The 20,199-nt window shown below is 28.6% G+C and overlaps 2 protein-coding genes and 1 long non-coding RNA gene across 6 annotated transcripts; 1 reads left to right on the top strand and 2 right to left on the bottom strand.

The window, feature by feature from the left end:
* Nucleotides 1–196: 196 nt before the first annotated feature.
* On the top strand, nt 197–15,300 carry LOC128877461 (multidrug resistance-associated protein 1). 3 transcript variants are annotated; one of them, XM_054124787.1, is made up of 22 exons: nt 205–2,428; nt 2,620–2,919; nt 3,006–3,143; nt 3,223–3,336; nt 3,424–3,623; nt 3,739–3,759; nt 3,854–4,039; nt 4,154–4,787; nt 4,871–5,017; nt 5,094–5,178; nt 5,463–5,662; nt 5,737–6,238; nt 6,822–6,999; nt 7,095–7,221; nt 7,293–7,518; nt 9,726–9,946; nt 12,495–12,675; nt 12,800–12,908; nt 12,993–13,116; nt 13,200–13,722; nt 13,807–14,053; nt 14,125–15,300. In XM_054124787.1, the coding sequence occupies exons 1-22, from the start codon at nt 2,384–2,386 to the stop codon at nt 14,237–14,239; spliced, it is 4,623 nt and encodes a 1,540-aa protein (XP_053980762.1). In that variant the 5' UTR covers nt 205–2,383; the 3' UTR covers nt 14,240–15,300. The 3 variants fall into 3 exon arrangements, with proteins under 3 accessions (XP_053980764.1, XP_053980762.1, XP_053980763.1); XM_054124789.1 differs by lacking the exons at nt 3,739–3,759; nt 9,726–9,946 and adding an exon at nt 11,453–11,673 and having other exon boundaries at nt 197–2,428; XM_054124788.1 differs by lacking the exon at nt 3,739–3,759 and having other exon boundaries at nt 208–2,428.
* LOC128877465 (uncharacterized) lies at nt 5,656–11,424 on the bottom strand. The gene is made up of 3 exons (XR_008457247.1): nt 11,090–11,424; nt 7,315–7,568; nt 5,656–5,896 (listed from the first exon to the last, which is right to left on the bottom strand). It is a non-coding gene; the product is annotated as an uncharacterized LOC128877465 (long non-coding RNA).
* Nucleotides 15,301–16,725: 1,425 nt separating the features above from the next.
* Nucleotides 16,726–20,185, bottom strand: LOC128877464 (putative lipid scramblase CLPTM1). 2 transcript variants are annotated; one of them, XM_054124792.1, is made up of 6 exons: nt 19,945–20,185; nt 19,027–19,611; nt 18,833–18,950; nt 18,558–18,761; nt 18,318–18,455; nt 16,726–18,240 (listed from the first exon to the last, which is right to left on the bottom strand). In XM_054124792.1, exons 1-6 carry the CDS (start codon nt 20,059–20,061, stop codon nt 17,480–17,482), a joined length of 1,923 nt encoding a protein of 640 aa, XP_053980767.1. In that variant the 5' UTR covers nt 20,062–20,185; the 3' UTR covers nt 16,726–17,479. The 2 variants fall into 2 exon arrangements, with proteins under 2 accessions (XP_053980767.1, XP_053980768.1); XM_054124793.1 differs by having other exon boundaries at nt 19,841–19,974.
* Nucleotides 20,186–20,199: the final 14 nt, after the last annotated feature.

Genomic DNA, 20,199 nt, shown 5'->3' with positions numbered 1-20,199 from the left:
TGGTGTATTTACATAAACGTTTCCTTGGTCAATTAACATGGGGGTCAAATTGAATAAAGCAACTGGCAGCAATTGCTTCCAATATATTCAAGACCTTGTCGTGTTATCAATAAATTGATTAAACCTTTCTTTTTAATTTTATGAGATACTTTATAAAAAATCTAAGTTTACAAGTAGTTGTCTTTCATTATCCCAATGTACAGAAAAATATACTGAAAGTAATAATAATAATAACAATAAGATTTACTAAAATTATATAAGTTATAATATAATAATAATAAACACTTCACTTCTGCTAAGCTAGATAGATGAGTTTTGTATTAAAGTACTATAATATTAGTACATACTAGTATTTCAGCAGCTATTATTTTTCTATTATATTGTTTTTTTCTCTTTAAATAAATTTGTTAAATTTTGATAAAAACAAGTGGTAGTAGCTGATGAAGAGTTACTCTACAATAAGTACATATTAATGACTGACATGTGACACGAAATATAGATATAATATTTTTAAATTAATTTAAATGATGCATATATATTTTTTTAGAGTAAATAAATATATTTATTCTATTCTAATTAAAATATGTATATCAATCAAATAATTGTATTATCATTGCATTGTTATTAACGATATAAAAATTTAGCTGTATCATGGTGCATGTTATCTGCTGTAATATTGTGTAATATGTACTTTTAACACAATTTGTAGTAGCATGACAATACAAGTAGTGCTATGTCTCTTTCACCTCGAGTAAAAAACTTCAAGGTTATAGATTATCAAACACCATCTCGGCAAAGAGAGTAAAATGTCACTAATAGTATCTCTGATATATGATATGTATAAGTATAAACAACACGTGCAGTTCAGAAATTACATTTTTTGTTGCAAATTTCAGATTATATATACACTCAATAATAAATTCATTAAATATTTTATTCTGATACATTCTTCTTAGTATTATTGCATTGTTATTATCAATACAAAAATTATTATCATTTATGTATAGATTTCTGAGAAAGAAAGATTACGTGGAGATAATACAATTTAGACATTTTTTTAAAAATATTCATTGCATCCTATAAAAGGTCTTAACATGTCACATAAATCAGATGCTGCTGATTAAAAATGATTAATTCACTGGATTTAAATTAATAAAAAAACCCGTACAAGTCATTATCAGTATTACGGCATATATTACTCGATTGACAATGTTCTTTCAAGTCCACATATATCTTGTTGTGTAAAATTTTTCGTGTTTTACGTGAGAATTTTCTTGTAAAACAAGAAAACCTAATAATACAATATACATCTATATCTATACATGTATAGATTAAATATCATTGTAAGTTATTATTATCGTTTTTTATTTAAAAGGAGAAGTTTTTGTTTTGAAAAGATAAACCGGTATTTTCAGTGATGTACATGGAAAATAATTCTAGGAGAGTTTATTAACATAATAGAATTTTGGAAAAAACGAACAAAGAAACTATACTCATATTCCTTATTTACTTTTATTTTTCACTCCATTTAAATTTGTCTTCTTGTTTTGGCAAGTTCATTTAGTATGTCCTCTACAGAAATTGAAACAGTTTATAACTATTTAATAGTGCTAAACCATTCTATCTCGTATCGCTAATAGCACTTCATACAAGTCATGTAAAAAATATAAAATATGTGCCTACTCATTGTAGTTGCTATCTGTAGACACGCGTGTAATAAGAACATCTTTGTTATTACATAATAAAAATGTTCCTTGAAGCATTCCCGGTACAATGTTAACATTTTCAACGTGTCTAAACCGAAATTTGTAAACAACATTTAAGAAACCATATAAATAGTACGAATTAAAAGAAAGTATATATGAATATTTATTTGATGTAGTTTATGCAATGTTGGATTGAAAGTTACCATGGAGGGACGAGGGTTCTAACTTCTAGAAAATTTTTCGTATGTACAACACTGGTTATTTTAGAACAGTGCGCAGGCAGATTGCAAAGTAAGATAATGTGACGCAATGTCTTGATGGAAATCTGATTGGGCAAATAAACCGACAATGCTATAGTGTGAATCGGACTGATTTCGGGCACAGTTTGCGTTTGCTTGAGAAAGCGAGTGTGGACTGTGGAGTGGTCGAATGGACAACAGTGGAGTATCAGTTGGTATCATCGATGTTGGGCATATGCCAATAATCTTGAAATTGTGCATTTCTACGAACAATTGTCTCGTGGTTAAGTACAACCGCTATTTGAAATTAAAGACATTTATCAATCAACGTGTAGTATCTCGTTAGCTGTCTGAGAAAACCTAGAAAGAAACGTAACAATTGTACAATCTATATGTGTAACTGAATAAAAAAACTAATAGAAAAGTAAATGTATCATTATGGAGAATAAAACTATGGATCAATTTTGCGGTAGCAAATTTTGGGTGAGTATACCTATCCTACCTATACTTTTCGTCTTCTTCTTTGTTTTCAAAGGATGTTCATTGTTTTTAAATTGTAAGACATCCCATGAATCGATTTTAGTGTGAATAGGAGAAATTAACGCAATTATGCATTAATGAAATGTTACATCTTAAAACAGATATATTACATGCATATGTTTTTACTATTTTAGGATGAAGATTTAGTATGGAATACGGATGATCCGGATATTCCAGAATGTTTTCAAAAGACTATACTAGTATGGGTACCCTGTGCATTTTTGTGGGTTTTCTCTGCGATAGAAGTTTATTATCTTATAAATAGTAAAAAAAAGAATGTTCCATATACATGGTTATTTATTTCAAAACAAATACTTGTAGTGGCTCTAATTGTACTTAGTATGGTTGACTTAGAAAATGCTATAAGTAGAAGTACTAGTGAAACCGTTTTTAGTGTTGACTATTGTACACCATCTATTAAAATAATTTCTTTTGTAAGTATTGCTATATTAATATAATGGTTTTGTAGAAGCAGAAAATTAATTTACAACAGTAACATGGCTTCTGTTGTTTATTGCAGATTCTAGCAGGTATATTAGTAGTATATAATAGAAAATGTGGAATGCAAACTTCTGGATTATTATTTTTATTCTGGTTTTTTCTTGTATTATGTGGAGTTGTTCAATACAGAAGTTTATTGAGGTTATACATCAACGAGGTAGGTTAATTGCAGATTTACTATTTATTTAAATTAAGTTGTATATCCTTGTAATATATTTGTAATATGATTGTTTCAGGGAGAAGCATCATATTCCTTCGTATCATACATGATATATTACCCATTAGTGGTACTTTTATTCTTGTTGAACTTTTTAGTTGATGGAGAACCTAAGTATTCTGAATATCCAAGGGTAATTTAATATAATTTATTAAATTAATATATATACTGTAGATGAAATGGAATATTACAGGCTAATGTTGCACATTTAAATTAATAGGTAGAAAGACCATGTCCAGAGCAAAAATCTTCCTTTCCTTCAAAAATATTTTTTAGTTGGTTTGATTCAATGGCATGGCAAGGCTTTCGAAAACCTTTGGAAGCTACAGATTTATGGTCTATGAATCCAGAAGATTCAGCTGGTGAAATTGTACCAAGATTCGATAAATATTGGAATAAGAATACACAAAAAAGTAACAAGTAAGTGTGACATTTATGTTCAATATTAGATAACTAGAATAAATTATACCACTGTAAAGGAATTATATACAATATTACATTAATAATTAAATATTGATCTACTTTTGCTAACAAGAGTATTTTGGACTTGCTTTAGGTAAGTTTAGTATACATACTTCATCAAAGCATTTATGGTATATTTAAATAAATATTATGTCCAAGTATGAACATAGCTTTTATCTTTGTTCTAGTGTACAAAGCACTAAGGCATCATTTAGAAAGGCATCCGGTCATGTTGATTTTAATAGTGGACGTAAAAAAAGAGTATCATCAGTTTTACTACCTCTTTGTAGAGCCTTTGGTTCTACTTTTATATTTGGTGCTCTACTTAAATTTGTCCAAGATATTATGACTTTTGCTAGTCCACAAATACTGAGGTAAGTACGACGATTTATTTGAGTATTGTCTTTGCTATTTCAAATAATTAGTTCGGACTTTTTTAAATAAATAAATAAATCATTACAACTATAATTATATTGTTTTTAATTTAGACTACTTATTCGTTTTATCGATGAACGTGAGACAATGTGGAAAGGCTATTTCTATGCAGTTTTGCTCCTAGTTACAGCTATTCTTCAAACATTAATTTTATCTCAGTACTTTCACCGCATGTTCTTAGTTGGTTTGCGTATGCGTACTGCATTAATAGCTGCAATTTATCGAAAGGCATTGAGAATGTCTAATTCTGCAAGAAAAGAATCAACACTTGGAGAAATAGTGAACTTAATGTCTGTGGATGCGCAGAGATTTATGGACTTAACAGCATACATAAATATGATTTGGTCTGCACCTCTGCAAATAATTATAGCCTTATATTTTTTGTGGGATATATTAGGACCAGCTGTACTTGCCGGTTTAGCTGTTCTACTTATTCTTATTCCAATAAATATATTAATTACAAATAGAGTGAAAACACTGCAAATCAGACAAATGAAACACAAAGATGAGAGAGTTAAGTTAATGAGTGAAATTCTCAATGGTATAAAAGTATTAAAATTATATGCATGGGAACCTTCGTTTGAAGAAAAAGTACTGAAAATACGTATGAAAGAAATCAAAGTATTAAAAGAAGCAGCATATCTTAATTCTGGAACAAGTTTCATCTGGTCTTTTGCTCCCTTTTTAGTAAGTTTTTGTTAAACAAAATAATATTGTTAATTACGAAAATTATATGTATTATTGTTTCTAATTTGTTTATGAATTTTTAGGTATCCTTAGTATCCTTTGCAACATATGTACTTATAGACGACAACAATCATTTAGATAGCACAATTGCTTTTGTTTCACTCAGTCTTTTTAATATCTTGAGGTTTCCTCTTTCTGTATTACCTATGATGATTGGTAACATGGTTCAGGTATATCTAAAATTTCTTAAAATTCAATCGCAATGCATACAATCATTTATTTGATAATGAAATGTATTATATCTAGGGCTATGTGTCTATAAAACGTATTAACAAATTCATGAATGCAGAAGAATTGGATCCTAATAATGTTCAGCACGACCCATCCGAGCGTAAGTTTTATGTAATTAAGAATATTGTATTCAAACATGGTCAAAATATTATTCGAATAATAGGTAATGAATAAACGCAACCGTATTGCAATTTACTCGCGACGATTAAATTTAAATTCTTATTAAAAGAGATTATTCTTTAGATAAATAATTGTTTATCTTTTATTTATTGTTTGAAACTTTTACCTAGAATCTAGATCAAAATTTTGTCCATATCTAGTTGTATTATACTACTATAGGAAATATTATATAATAAATATATTATGTGTATCAATACAATATAGCACACACATTATTAATTGAAAATGGAACTTTCGCGTGGGATATGGAAGTTGATGAAAAACCAGTATTAAAAAATATCAATATACAAGTAGAACAGGGTCAGTTGGTAGCTGTTGTTGGTACAGTAGGATCTGGTAAAAGTTCTCTTATATCAGCATTTCTTGGAGAGATGGACAAAATAAGTGGTAGAGTTAATACAAAAGTAAATACCTTTAATATAATCCGTACGATATATAAGAACATATTTATACAGAAGCCTCTTTTTATGTGTAATAGGGTTCCATTGCATATGTATCTCAACAGGCATGGATACAAAATGCGTCGTTGCAAGATAATGTTTTGTTTGGGAAACCGCTTCATAAAAGCTTGTATAATCGTGTAGTCGACGCATGTGCGTTGGGTCCAGATTTAAAAATATTGCCTGCAGGTGATCAAACTGAAATTGGAGAAAAGGGTATAAATTTATCTGGTGGACAAAAGCAAAGAGTAGCATTAGCAAGAGCAGTATACAATGATTCTGACGTTTATTTTTTGGATGATCCATTAAGTGCAGTAGACTCACACGTTGGAAAACACATATTTGAAAATGTGATCGGCAGTAGTGGTCTACTTAAGAAGAAAACAAGAATACTTGTTACACACGGCATTACTTATTTACCAGAGGTTGATAATATCATTGTACTTAAAGACGGCGAAATAACAGAAATTGGAAGTTACAAACAACTTTTAGAGAAAAGAGGAGCCTTTGCTGAATTTTTAGTGCAACATCTTCAAGAAGGTACACATCAATTCCTCTAATTTTTGTATACTTCCGTATTCATATTCTTTAATAATCTTCAATTATATTTTTCATGAATCTAAGTTGGAAATCGTAAGTCAGTGAAAAAGTAATTACGATTCCTTTTCCTACTTCAATTTGTGTGATTGTCCGGAAAATGGTTTATATTGCATTTGGCTTGTGATATTAGAGTATCAAGAATGTTAGTATTTTTTGCAATTTGCTAAAACTTGTCAGCCGGCTTATAGTACGAAACCATTTCCAATGCAATTTTTTATTGTCCTCTTAGTACAGTATAATATTAATATACAAGGAAGATATGCATGTAGGATTTTTTGATAGTGCATGTTAAACTTGATTCGGAGTGTCCTTGAAATATTATTTTAATAAGCCGTATTATAATTAATTATCTTTATACCTTACTCTAAATTCCTAAAATTAACAGCCATGATTTACTAAGTGTATTTCAAACTTTTTAACTTAATGTAAAGAGAATTTTTAGTTACTATTCTTTAATATTGTAATAATACAATTTTAAAATATCTTATATTGTTTTAAATCTATTATGATAAATTTAAAACAGTGCATGCTGATGATGGCTCTGAAGCTGATTTAAATGAAATTAAGCAACAATTGGAATCAACGATAGGATCAAATGAACTGCAACAGAAATTAGCAAGGGGTAAATCAAGAGTATCGGAAAGTCACAGTGAGTCTGGTTCTATACCTGACAGGAAATCATTAAATGGCTCCTTAAAAAGGTAAGATTCTTTTATCGTTCTTCGTTTTACTTATATTTGTTTCTTTTTTTAAATTATTTTTAATTCATTATCAAATTTTTGTTACAAAATTTCAGACAATATTCTACAGATAGTCAACAATCTGGAAATTATTTACATAGTAGTAGTCAAAAGGAGATGCAATTAAAACCGCAAAAATTAACAGAAAAATTAATAGAAGTAGAAAAAACTGAAACTGGAAGTGTAAGTTATTTTTTATCATACTTTCTAAGAAAGTCTTAAAACTATATTTATATATTGATTTTATATATAAGGTTAAATGGCAAGTGTACTCACATTACTTCAAGTCCATTGGATGGTTTTTATCGATAACAACTATCATAATGAATGCTGTTTACCAAGGATTTAGCATTGGTTCAAATGCTTGGCTCGGTCTGTGGTCAGATGATAACTTAACAGATTATAGTAATAATAATACATTCGATAGAGCAAAACAAGATATGTATCTTGGAGTGTATGGTGGACTTGGCCTTGGACAGGGTATGTTTTTATAAATTATTAACTATTTTATGATATTCATCAATTTCTTCCTGAAAATACAGTATAATAGAATTAAATTCTTATAAAAAACTACGAGGTAAGCTTCTCCCTATGAAGTACGTTATTATTTAAAATACAATAAGTATTTCATTTATGATAACGTAAATGTTATACATATAAAAAGCATGTTCCTTCACAGATTACACAGTTTTGGGGCAACTAAATTTTTTAATTATTTTTAAACTATAAATAAAAAATATATTTGTATAAGTCTGCTATTAACACTGTGCATATTAAATTTACAAGATAACATTTCCTTTATTTTAAAAATTCTGTGTTATATACTAACTAAAACTAATATATTAACAATATTCCACTGGTATTCTAAAATGCTAGTGCGAGTGCGGTTTGCTGTGTATAGAATTTTTATAAACAAAGTACAGCTTTATAGTGATATATGTTTAAATGTAATTGTTTCCGTTTGTCATACAGAATTAAATAAGTTCAGCCTAGCACGTACTTTTGTCCATTTACTAATTCAAATGTAAATATTGTTCTTGCAACTGATAGTGTAGAATCATAGAACTTAATTATATAGCTATATATTAACACTAATATAATATTTAAGCATGAAGTAGTGAAACGAAAAAGCTTTCCCTTGCCTGCTTATTACCAAAGTACAGAGTTTTTCTAAAATATTTCTATTTATGAATAGTTTTCAATTATATACCACCAAGCACGAAGCAATTATAAATAAGTATAGATAGTTATTTGCTCATATCTTCCTGTAGGATTCCTTAGTGCTATTACAATTGCTAACAAAATCCAATAACCATTCATTATTACAACATATGTAACAGTTGTAGCATACTTCATTGAGTATAGATCTGTAGTTTTTAAAGTATTTACTTCTAATACTATCGGAATAAAATAATGTTGACTATATTTATTACAACAACATTATATCAAATGAGTACAACAATGTCAGACTACATGCAAAAATTCGAAAGTAAAATGTGATGCATATTCCAAATGAAGAAATTCAATATTTCTTTTTACAGTACAACCTATAAGAAAGAACAGTTTTATCATCCTCTAATCACATTTTAAGAATTTAAAAAAAATTGTTATTTAATGTCAGTTGTCAATTAGCAAAATTGTGTAAATAGTTGAATGAATTTCAATGAAATTTTATATTCTCATATAATGATGGTTACCTCATGTAGTTTCTTGGTTTTTTGCAATGTATATTAGCTGTTTGTATGTATTTTTTAATATTTTAAAGAAATCTTAAAGAGATTTAAATTGAACATAAAAAAGCTCAATAGATTTTGGCTTTATCTGGTCTAAAAAATATGTGCTATTGCGCATATTCAAGACAAGCATTTATATATAGTCAGTCATACTGTATAATATTATTTCACTATTGCATAGAAGTTACTTCAGTATATTAATTATCTATATACATATAGCCGCATTATTTCTGGTATTCAGATAAGTAAATTGTTAGAATCCAAGTTATGTGTCATTTAAAAACATTTCTAATTCTGTTTAACACCACGCACTCAAGTCAAATATTCAATTGTATTGAGAAAAATAGTTATGTATTGGATGAAGTTTATCACAAAACATTAAATAACATTTGTTTTACGGATTGCGAACATTAGAGTCAATTAAGCAAAAATAGAAGGAATTTTTATGTTATCTAATATTATACTCCTCTATATCGTTTTAAAAAGTAATGAAACAGTAGTTTCCCAATATGCAAGTGTGTAATTAACCGATAAAAAAAATATAAAAATAACTGTGAAACAATCTGAGCCTTGCTACGTAAAGGACTTGTTAAAAATCTAATAAATATTTGAAACAACAATTATTAAAATATATAATGCATGCTTGCTATTTAATTCATGTTGCCTAGGTAAACTGTGTTAGGAATCATTTATATTTTGTTAATAATACACTAATAATTCTTTTTTATAATTATAAATGCACCTCAATATACGTGTGACTGCGATAAGGAACTTGCACGTGGTGTTAGACAGATGGGTGAGCAATAATGAAGATTATTATTGTTGTTAAATGAATTAGGTCTTAGCTTAAACCATCTGTATTAATGTCAAATGCAAATATTACAAGAACTGACGCAATTCCTAATATTACTGTCAAGTTTAACGATACACCAAAGTTATCACCAATCATTGTAGGCATAACAGTGATTGGAGGAGCATTAATCATGGCGAGAGGATCAATATATGCTTCAGTGCATCTTTTCGAGAGTATGCTGAGAAGTGTTCTCCACAGCCCAATGTTGTTCTTTGACAAAACTCCAATCGGTCGAATTCTTAGTCGACTCGGTTCAGACACTGAAGTCATTGATAATACTCTACCAACAATACTGCGTTCTTGGATTACTTGCCTTTTTTCGGTATGATATTTTCTCGTTGTAAATATTGCGCTTAACAAATACTGATTTTCGTAAAAGTATTAGGTGTTAAAGTTTATATTTACTTATTAGATGGTTGCATTTAGTAACAACTGTAACCATTTACTTATTGCAATCACAATTTTGATAATAAATATGACTGATAATTCAATTTTACAAATTTAGTTTAAAATTATAATATTTTCGGACATACTACTATATTTAATTTCCGTTAAAAATTCCAATTTCTTGGATTTATTAGAAAAGTATTGCAATAAAAGTTTATCAAAAAAGTTATTTGCATGTTGAAATCCACTAAAATAATTTTATCGAATAATATTGTTATAATAATTAATATGCAGTTATTCACTTTATCAGGAATATTAATTTATTAAAGTTATATTTACAAAAAAGGTTTTAATATAGAAATTAATAGTCTGTTTTACAAGCAAAACAGTGAAATTCTTGTCTCTGACTTTTATGATCATCATTTCTTAGGTATAAAAATATTGGGTTGTATAGTGACTGTATTTTAAGTACTATTATAGTTGATATGTATCTGTAAACTTGATATTAATGATGATATTTCTGTAAAACTTTTTTTATAATATTATTATTAGACACTACAGTTAATACACAGAATGAAAATCGTGTATTGTAGATATTATCTATATTTTATTATTTATATTTATGCATAAAGCATTTACTAAATATCATTTGCTTTAATTTATTGACATTCGAATAGTATCAAGCAAAGCTTTAAAGAAAATTTCACCTTTAGCAGTTCTTTTATACAGTCACCAGCAATCTATAATGTACAAAACTACAGTGCAATATATTATAACATCTTAAACAGTAAGGTAATGGACACAATTATACAATCAATTTAACTATGAAGATAATGTTGCTTGTGCTTGAAAAATTTGTGTTATGTATTTGCTTTCTTTCTTATCATATCCTTAAAGCAGTGTTTTCTAAATTGAGGAGCACGATTTGTAGAGGGACTTACAATCCAAAGAAAGTATATATCATTTATTTATTATTATTCGAATCAACAATGAAAAAATTCTCAGTTTTTTAAAAGGTCACCCTCTGAAATATTTGGAAACCACTGACTTAAACTCTTTGAATGCTTAATTTGCTTACGTGTTGTTCCATTATGTGTGCCTGGCATGCCTCTCCACAGCAAACTTCACCCCCTCGCATAACATGAGACAAAACAGTATTTTTAATTTTTGGTATTATAAATTTATTTGTTTAAAAAATATGTATTTTTATTTGTTTACGTATATTAAAAATGAATAGTACTTCCAAATTTATATAGTACATGATAATTTTATAAAAAATTCTTAGTAGCAAATACAAGTTTGTGTAGAACTACAAAATGAACAGAAATAATTATCAAATGTTTTAGATTTGTAATGTTTTTTGGCACAGTTTCAAATATTTAAAATTCTAAACTCTTATTAATGTGGTTACAATGAAAGCCAACCATGTCTGATGTTGTAGCGATGGCGAGTTTTTTCTGCGATTTGGCACCGCAGCTGGGCTGCTGGCTGGCTGCTCGCCAGATGCACATAGTGATGCTGCGTGCTGTGATGCGTGCTCCATTGACCTTCTTTGATACGACTCCTACTGGTCGTATTATCTCCAGGTTTGCTAAAGACGTCGACATACTGGACACATCTCTTCCTCAGCAAATTTCTGATAGCGTCTATTGCTTGTTCGAGGTAATTTTTGGAAAAGCCTGAACCAGATTAAGATGATTGGTTCTTATTATTTCCTTCCTATAACTCCTTCAGTCATAATTCATTGGGTCTACCTTCGTATTCTTCCATTTCATCAAAGGGTTTGTATTAGTTTTATGCTGAAGTATTTCTCATTTAATACATCATTGGACATTTCTTTATTTGGTAACATCTTAGGAAATATGATCTGTTACAGTTTCTGTACTTCAATTATAGCTTTTTGGTAGATTTTAAATGTTCAGATTCGATTGTATGAAAATATATAGCTAATTATAAGTGGATAATGTACGTAAAATATGTTATAGAAGCTATAATTGAGTATAATTGTGTCCATTCCAATAACTTATAATGGTAGTTTAGTGTATTATAAGTGGCAAATATGGCAAATATGTTTCTGCGATAAGTGGTAGAAAATGGTTGTGCAAGTGTATACTAATTAATATTTCGTACCTATATATATATTGTATACATTTGTTTATAATGCTATTTAATAACCACATCGTAGTACATATTGATAGGTAAAAAGGATACATTGTCTGTATTCAGTTGCATATTGGTGTTTGGAAAAGTAGATGTGGGTGCTTCATCTGATAATTTGCATGATCATTATTAGTTCTTGAATTCTTCTTTTATGAAGCTATTCTATTCATAATGGGTATCTTTTATGTACATACAGCATTTACTTACTTTTTATCCTGTATTTCTCATGTTGTATAAGACGGTAATACTTAATTGATTTTAATATTACATACTAAAAAGATTTCTAAAATATATTCTATTTCTAAATAACATGCATATTACAGGTTATAGCCACTCTGTTGGTTATAAGTGTTACCACACCAATATTTATAGCAGTAATAGTACCAATAGGTGTAATCTATTACTTTGTCCAACGATTATATGTTGCAAGTTCCCGACAGCTTAAACGTTTGGAATCTGTTTCAAGATCTCCTATATACTCTCATTTCAGTGAATCAGTGTCTGGTATGTAAAGGAATTCTTTTATTATGTCTTAATAATTTATAACTTGTATATATTATGCATACATCAATCAGCAATATCAACTATACTGTGATATATAGTATAACATTCATGATCTATTTATTAGGGGCACAGATAATTAGAGCTTTTGGAGTACAAAAACGATTTATTCATGAATCTGAAAGTAAAGTGGATTTTAATCAAGTGTGCTATTATCCTAGCATAATTGCAAATAGGTATAAACTTTCTTATAAATAATAGCGACAGATTAATGTAAGGGAAAAAAATGATCACTCAAAATGAATGATTCATTTTTGTAGATGGTTGGCAGTACGTCTGGAAATGGTGGGAAATTTAATTATCTTTTTTGCTGCATTTTTTGCTGTATCGAGTAGTAATATGGTATCTGGTTTAGTTGGATTATCTGTTACTTATGCCTTACAAGTAAGATAAAATATTTAGTTGTATCTAATAATTAGACGTTATTTAATTGTAGGATAATTTATAACAAAAAATAATCCGTTTAGGTTACTCAAACATTAAATTGGTTAGTGAGGATGACTTCTGATGTTGAAACAAATATTGTAGCAGTAGAAAGAATAAAAGAATATACAGAAACTCCTCAAGAAGCAGCATGGAAAAATCCAAATTACACGCCGCCTAATGAATGGCCTATGCAGGGACTTGTCGAATTTAAAGATTACAAAGTTCGTTACAGGGAAGGCCTAGAACTTGTACTTCACGGAATAACATTTGCTGTTAAAGGAGGAGAAAAAGTCGGTATAGTTGGTAGAACCGGAGCTGGCAAGTCTTCTTTAACATTGGGCTTATTCAGAATAATAGAAGCAGCTGCAGGAAAAATTTATATCGATGATATTGATATTGCCAAATTGGGTCTTCATGATCTCAGATCTAGATTGACTATCATACCTCAAGATCCTGTATTATTCTCAGGAACTTTCAGAATGAACTTAGATCCTTTCAATAATCATACTGATGACGAAGTGTGGAGAGCTTTAGAACACGCGCATCTTAAATCTTTTGTAAAAAGTAAATACAATTTAACTGGTTTTTATGACAATTAATGAATACTAGATACATGTTAGACATACCATATTTTTCCTTACATTTCAGATTTGCCAAATGGTCTTTTACACGAAGTAACCGAAGGTGGAGACAATTTGAGTATAGGTCAACGACAATTAATATGTTTAGCAAGAGCATTACTTCGAAAAACAAAAGTACTTATTCTTGACGAAGCAACAGCGTCAGTCGATCTAGAAACAGACGATTTAATTCAAAGAACAATTAGGCAAGAATTTAAAGATTGTACGGTTCTCACAATAGCTCACAGACTTAACACAATTCTTGATACAGACAGGTACGTTTCTGAAAACTATAATACAATTTTTTTTAAATATTCATTGATAATAAATGAAAAATATTTCATAGGATCATTGTCTTGGATAAGGGACTTATTGTGGAATTCGATTCCCCAGAAGCGTTACTTGGTAACCCATCTAGCGTATTCTATAGTATAGCTAAAGATGCAGGCCTTGCAACTTAAATAAAATGCATATCATGACTATCGTGCAAGCAATGAAATAAGTTTCTAATCTATGGCAGAATATGTGCAAGCAAATGATAAGAAAAGAAGTATAGGAATTCATTTGCATAGAAAAATACAAAATACTCATAGGCTTGAAATGACCGAAAATTTTGTAGGACAACTTTTTCAATAAGATCTTACAATATACTTAAATAATGTCAAGCACAGCCCATTTATAAAGTAGTACGGATATCCGTTACTTAAAGTACTGCCATTTTAGTAGCACATTCTGTGCTAAGTAGAATAAGTTTATAAATTTGTGTACAGTGACTTAAAGAAATTTTAATAATTTTAGAAGAAAGCTGCCTCTCAGGCTTACACTTGCATATAAAACCTGTGCAACGTACAAAGTAGAACAGTATTTTGTAATTCCTTCTAATTACTATTAAACTTCACTACACTTACACTTTATTTTTATTTTTTATTGCAAGAGCAGTAGCTCATTACTAACTTTTACTATTCAATTACATTTTATTAATTTTATAAAATTTCGTTAATTAAACTACAATACTTAAACTTCTTATTCAAGTTTGCACGTTATATCTTCATGCTATGTAAACTTTTCTTTTAGTACTTAAAATTTTAAGAAAACTCAAAATTACAGGTTTATATAGTATGAAAGTTTAATTTTGATATATCATGCTATATTTGACGATTTAATTATTTAGATACTATACAATTACATACTATATTGTACATTAATTACATACAGTACTTGAATTCCTGTAGTGCCATGCAATCTGTAGACAAATATAACGAAAAATATTAATGCACATTTAAACTATTTCTCTTATAGCTTTTCACATTTTAATAAAAACTGCTCGCGGTGCTATTATGAGATAAGATTAATATTTGTGATTTTTCAATTATAAATGTTCACCATATTCAACTACTTTGACTAATTACTTTTAACAACTATTTAACTATTTATGTAGTGACACAAATACAGCTGGTATGGCGCTAAACAGGATACTATAAGAAAATATTGCAAATAAAAGGAATATAGGTTTCATCTTGAAGTAATTGTATTTTTTTAACACGATATGAAATATTGTACATAAAAATTTGTACCTTAAATTGTTTATATATCTCTAGTACATAATCACTATCATAGTGCATTTGTACAAAAAGAATAGCTATTGATACGTGTAGTATTATTGTCATACCTGTTTGTTATAGAAACTGGAGAATTTTTCAAACAAGTATATCATAATGCTAACGTTTTCTACAATTACCTGAAAAGTTAATATGAAATTCGTAAAATATTATGTTAAAGGCACATTTTGATGACATAAAATCATCTGTATAAAAATGAAATGGTTAACTTTTTCTGCTTATAGTTTTCACTATTATTGTGCATTAAAAAAGGGAACATAATAATAAAAACAGTAACTGTTACTTTTTAATGAGATATGATATCAATACATATTACTAATCTATTTTATTAAAATTGTTTGCCTTTTTAAGAACTTGATATCAAATCACTGTCATGTAACCCATACTGTAATATTGTAATGCAGTCTCTCTTAAACTTTTTATTTTCTTTTGGTTTATATATTATATATTAAGAAAATGTATACAAAAATAATGCTTCTAAATTTAAGAGTTTAACTAATTTAGCTATTATATAACTTAATGCTCTTATTTAAATTCATAACAACTACAAGTGCAAAAAGATCCATAAATAAATGATCTTCAATATATCGAAGTTTAATGCATGTGCATTTCATACAAAAAGAAAAAGTGCCTTTTCGTAAAAACGTTTAATCATTGACATTTTAATTAGTTTTGAGTTTATGTAATTTACTTAAATTCCTACTGACTATACAATTGATGTTAAAAAAAAAAATAATTTACACGTTAATCTTAGAATTGAAAGGAATTTGAACAAATTGCAAATAGAAAATATTGTTGAATACGTTGTTGTATACCTGAAGACATCCTTTATACTGTATAATAAGTAACAAGTATAATTTTTCCTTATTGTAGAATTTCTTATAAATCTTATACACCTGCAAATATTCTTGTACATTTTTACATCGCATTTCGAATATATTCAATGTGTCAATGTTTTTTCTCAACCACAAATTTATGCTTTATAATGTGTATTACAAGACTCTATTACATTTATAGAGCATTTCACACCTAACCTAAGCTCACTGTTTTCAATTTCCTGTTACCGTTTCATGATTTTATACTTTAAAGAAAGCCTTGTTACAATTAATTATGTTACAAACAAATGCAACATAATAATTATTATAGCCTCGAAGTTTATATAAATATATTACTCAAATATTTTGATGACATAAAAGCCTTAATATTTAAAGTAATCGTAATATATGTATGTACATTTCATCAAATTATTCAGTATTGTTATTTTTAGAAAATACAAGTCAATTCAAAGAAAAATTAACAGTCCGCCAGAAATTAATTACAACATAAAATTAAACATTATTTAGACATATTGATTTATTAAAAACAATAATTATAATTGTATCTAAGAGCGGTCACAATTTAATTTTTAATATTTGCATTACTCGAGCTAGTTTAAAGTTGTCCTTTTCTGCAAAAATATTTTGCGATACTTTGTATAGATATATAAGTAAAATATTTAGCACAAGAATTACACTGCTCAAATGTCACTGTATCAATGTGATGTATACGCATAAAATATAATACTATTTTCCATTCAAATTATTCAGTCATGTATATGTGTATGCACGTACGTATAGCTCGACGATGATGATTTCGATTTATTTGTATACAGTAACAAGAATTGCAGTTATAAATATTTTTTAAACATCGAAATAAATTTTATATTTTTTTCAATATCGTACAGAACGATAATAATTGCAAAGCATTGGAATAGAAACGAAATGCAAATACAAATTTGGAACAACACACGATGACAACAGTTGTCTAAATAAATATACGTAGTTGTTTATGTTCGTACTAAACTTTTTTCTGATAATATTATGCCTAGTACAACGCATATCAACATTTTTATATCGATATCTTTACGAGGCTTTTTTTATTTGGCTAAATCTCAAAACCAACAGAATATATACATACATACATAGGTATATCAAACCCACAGAGATACATATTAATGCGTGCGGATATATCCATTGGTACTATGTTTATGAATTTCAATAAAGTTCGAATAATACACTTAATGCTAACATTATATACAGGACATTACTCATTTTTTTTATCTGTTTTATTCTTTTGACTATCTTTAATAGCTTGCTGCTTCTTTTCATTAATTATATTAGCTTCCATTTCACCAGAGAAACCAAATTCGTTTACCCTCGTGTGATCAGTTTTATATATCCATCTTTGGTACAAAAATATGAAAAACACAATATCATCGCGGAAGCAACCAATTCTATAGAGTGTTGGCATCTTTATAACAAATGCAAAAATATCATCGATAAATGTATTTAAAAATTTGTAAGACATCATACGCCATGGAAGATGTGCCACACTTTTTAATTTGTAATTAATAAATAACTGTGGGGTCATCATGATAAATCCGAAAGTTAATAAAAATCCATAAAGCATACTAAGAACCCAAGAATACCACCCCTTGTGTTCTAAATACATTAACGAGTAAACTGCGTATCCTCCTAAAAGAGGATAAAGAGCCCAAGATAGATATTTAAAAGCAAGTCTATCATATTCTTTTGTGGAAGATTCAACATATGATCCTTTATCCTGGAAACTTATTGTTGGAAAGACACCAAATATTTTTGAATTCCTATTAATACTAATATCTACGACCTTATTAATTTTCCATACTTCTATGCCTAAACCTATCGCGCAACTAATTCGAACAACTGTATTCGTCTCATTGTCAAGAACATACAACAAAACAACAAGTGATTGGAAAACATTGAAAAATACAGATCGAACGGATAGACCTTCCAGCGAATTGCGATTATTCCAAAATTGAATATCTGAAAAAAATGCATAAAACAATACTTTACAATGAATTCTAACATAATAATATACTTACGAAAATGATATTTCTTACCATTCTTAAATGCTAAAAATTCGAATACACTGTGTAATACTGATATTATTATAGTCAGACCCAATAGATAAGGATTTGTTTCCAATAAGGTTTCTTTTAAAGTATCTTGATCATTATCATCTTCATCTGACGAATCTCCTAGATAAAAAATATTATTATATATCTGAAATTCTTTCTATGCATTTTTAAAATAATGTTGAACCACCTTTAGTCAAATTCCGAATTGATAATATAACATACCCATAAAGGAAGATGTCCACTTATTCTTCATTGTTTGAGCTGCATATATTTGCCATTTAAACAATGAAAGAGGTTGGTAAGTTAATCTGAGTTCAAGCTCTTCTACAGTATTATTCAAGGGCTGATAGTCTCTTTGCATGTTCCAAAAATCATTCATGTATATTACAGGTCTATAGAATGTCTCTCCAGGTAAAAATTGAATGTCTATTAAAAAATAAATATGTAAATTACAATTAACATAAACTACATAGTGCATCATTAAATAAATAGCGTACATGTATCTAAAGGTGGTGGCACTTGACCATATACCCAATTAGTTTGATCAGTTACTAAATTAATAGTTAAATTAGGGTGCCAATGTGACACATACTCCTGATTCATTATCTCAGCTTTCTACAACAAATATTACACATATGCAATTCTGTATTATTGAAATACATCAATGTGATGAATTGTATTTTATACATACCTCTATTTCTTCCCTAGTTGCAGTAGTTTCACCAGTTAACAAATTATGTGTTTTCTGGTATTTAATTTTTTTAAATTTATTTAACATTTTTCGAGAATATGACATGTAATCACCCGCATAAATATTCTTGCTTGCTTTAGGATTTGGAGATTTTCCACTTTTTGTGACATATACGTGGAGATATACAGACCCGTTATTTTTTAATTGATCAGATGGATTAAATTTATATTTTATAGTCTTTGTGCCATCTTTATCCGGTCCACTATACCAATCACCATATACTAATCCTTGCTCCAACCATATTAATTTCTCTGGGTCATTAAACTCTTTGAAAGACTCAAATTCTGATAAATAAACATGCAAATCAAACAATGTCCCATTTTCAAATATATTTATAGCCTGTAGACGTGTTGGATTGACAACAGACGTAGATTGAGAATTAATATCAGTTTGAGGACGTCTGAATAGATAACTAATGAAATAAATAATAAGGGCTCGTATGATTAAAGACTTTGTTATTGCAAAGAATGATTCTAGACGCGAAGGTTGATATTTTTTCCTTTGCTCGTCAATTTCTGCATTTACCTGTAAAAAGTTTGAAGAATAATAGATTTTTATTAAGTAGTTTTACAAAAATTAAATTTTAATTTAAACGTATAGCATTATCCTTGTGCTAAACAGGTTGCAGTGGCTATTTCAATTGCACTGGCATAATATTAAACAATCGCGGACTTGTTATCAGAAAATTTACAAATTCGAGAAATTATATATAAAACGGAAACATTTTTAATTAATGATTAAGTGAAACATGTACCGAGGAAATTGAGTCCGTCAGTTTTAGATAAGATACGACAAACATTTTTAACGAAAAAAGTTACTTAAATACTAAACACATATAAGACAATACAATTAACACACATCTCTTTCCTCATTGTTCTCTACAGGAACCAATTCTCCGTTTTGTTCATTGTTATCCATGTTTTCTTTGACATCTAATTCCTCAGAATCCTGATTATCATTTTTAGGAGTCACCATTTTTGTGTTCAGGTATACTCGTATACACTGCGTTTTCAGAGGAAGTCACAGACACCGGATGTTCGATATACTTCTCTAATCACGTGTTTCATGACACTCAATGACACTGATATAGTAGAGCACATCCAATAAGACCAT

This window comes from Hylaeus volcanicus, chromosome 5, assembly GCF_026283585.1.
Source record: "Hylaeus volcanicus isolate JK05 chromosome 5, UHH_iyHylVolc1.0_haploid, whole genome shotgun sequence".
In the NCBI taxonomy this organism is placed as follows: Eukaryota; Metazoa; Arthropoda; class Insecta; order Hymenoptera; family Colletidae; genus Hylaeus; species Hylaeus volcanicus.
The sequence above is the reverse complement of the archived record's forward strand: the minus strand, read 5'-3'. Positions and strand labels throughout refer to the sequence as shown.

Coding starts and splice junctions, on each gene's coding strand:
- LOC128877461 (XM_054124787.1), top strand. CDS start 2,384: ATGGAGAATAAAACTATGGATCAATTTTGCGGTAGCAAATTTTGG. Junction 5,018..5,093: donor TGATTGGTAACATGGTTCAG/GTATATCTAAAA, acceptor TATTATATCTAG/GGCTATGTGTCTATAAAACG. Junction 7,000..7,094: donor TTAAATGGCTCCTTAAAAAG/GTAAGATTCTTT, acceptor ACAAAATTTCAG/ACAATATTCTACAGATAGTC.
- LOC128877464 (XM_054124792.1), bottom strand. CDS start 20,061: ATGGTGACTCCTAAAAATGATAATCAGGATTCTGAGGAATTAGATGTC. Junction 18,951..19,026: donor CAACTAGGGAAGAAATAGAG/GTATGTATAAAA, acceptor TATTTGTTGTAG/AAAGCTGAGATAATGAATCA. Junction 18,456..18,557: donor GTGGACATCTTCCTTTATGG/GTATGTTATATT, acceptor TTTTTTATCTAG/GAGATTCGTCAGATGAAGAT.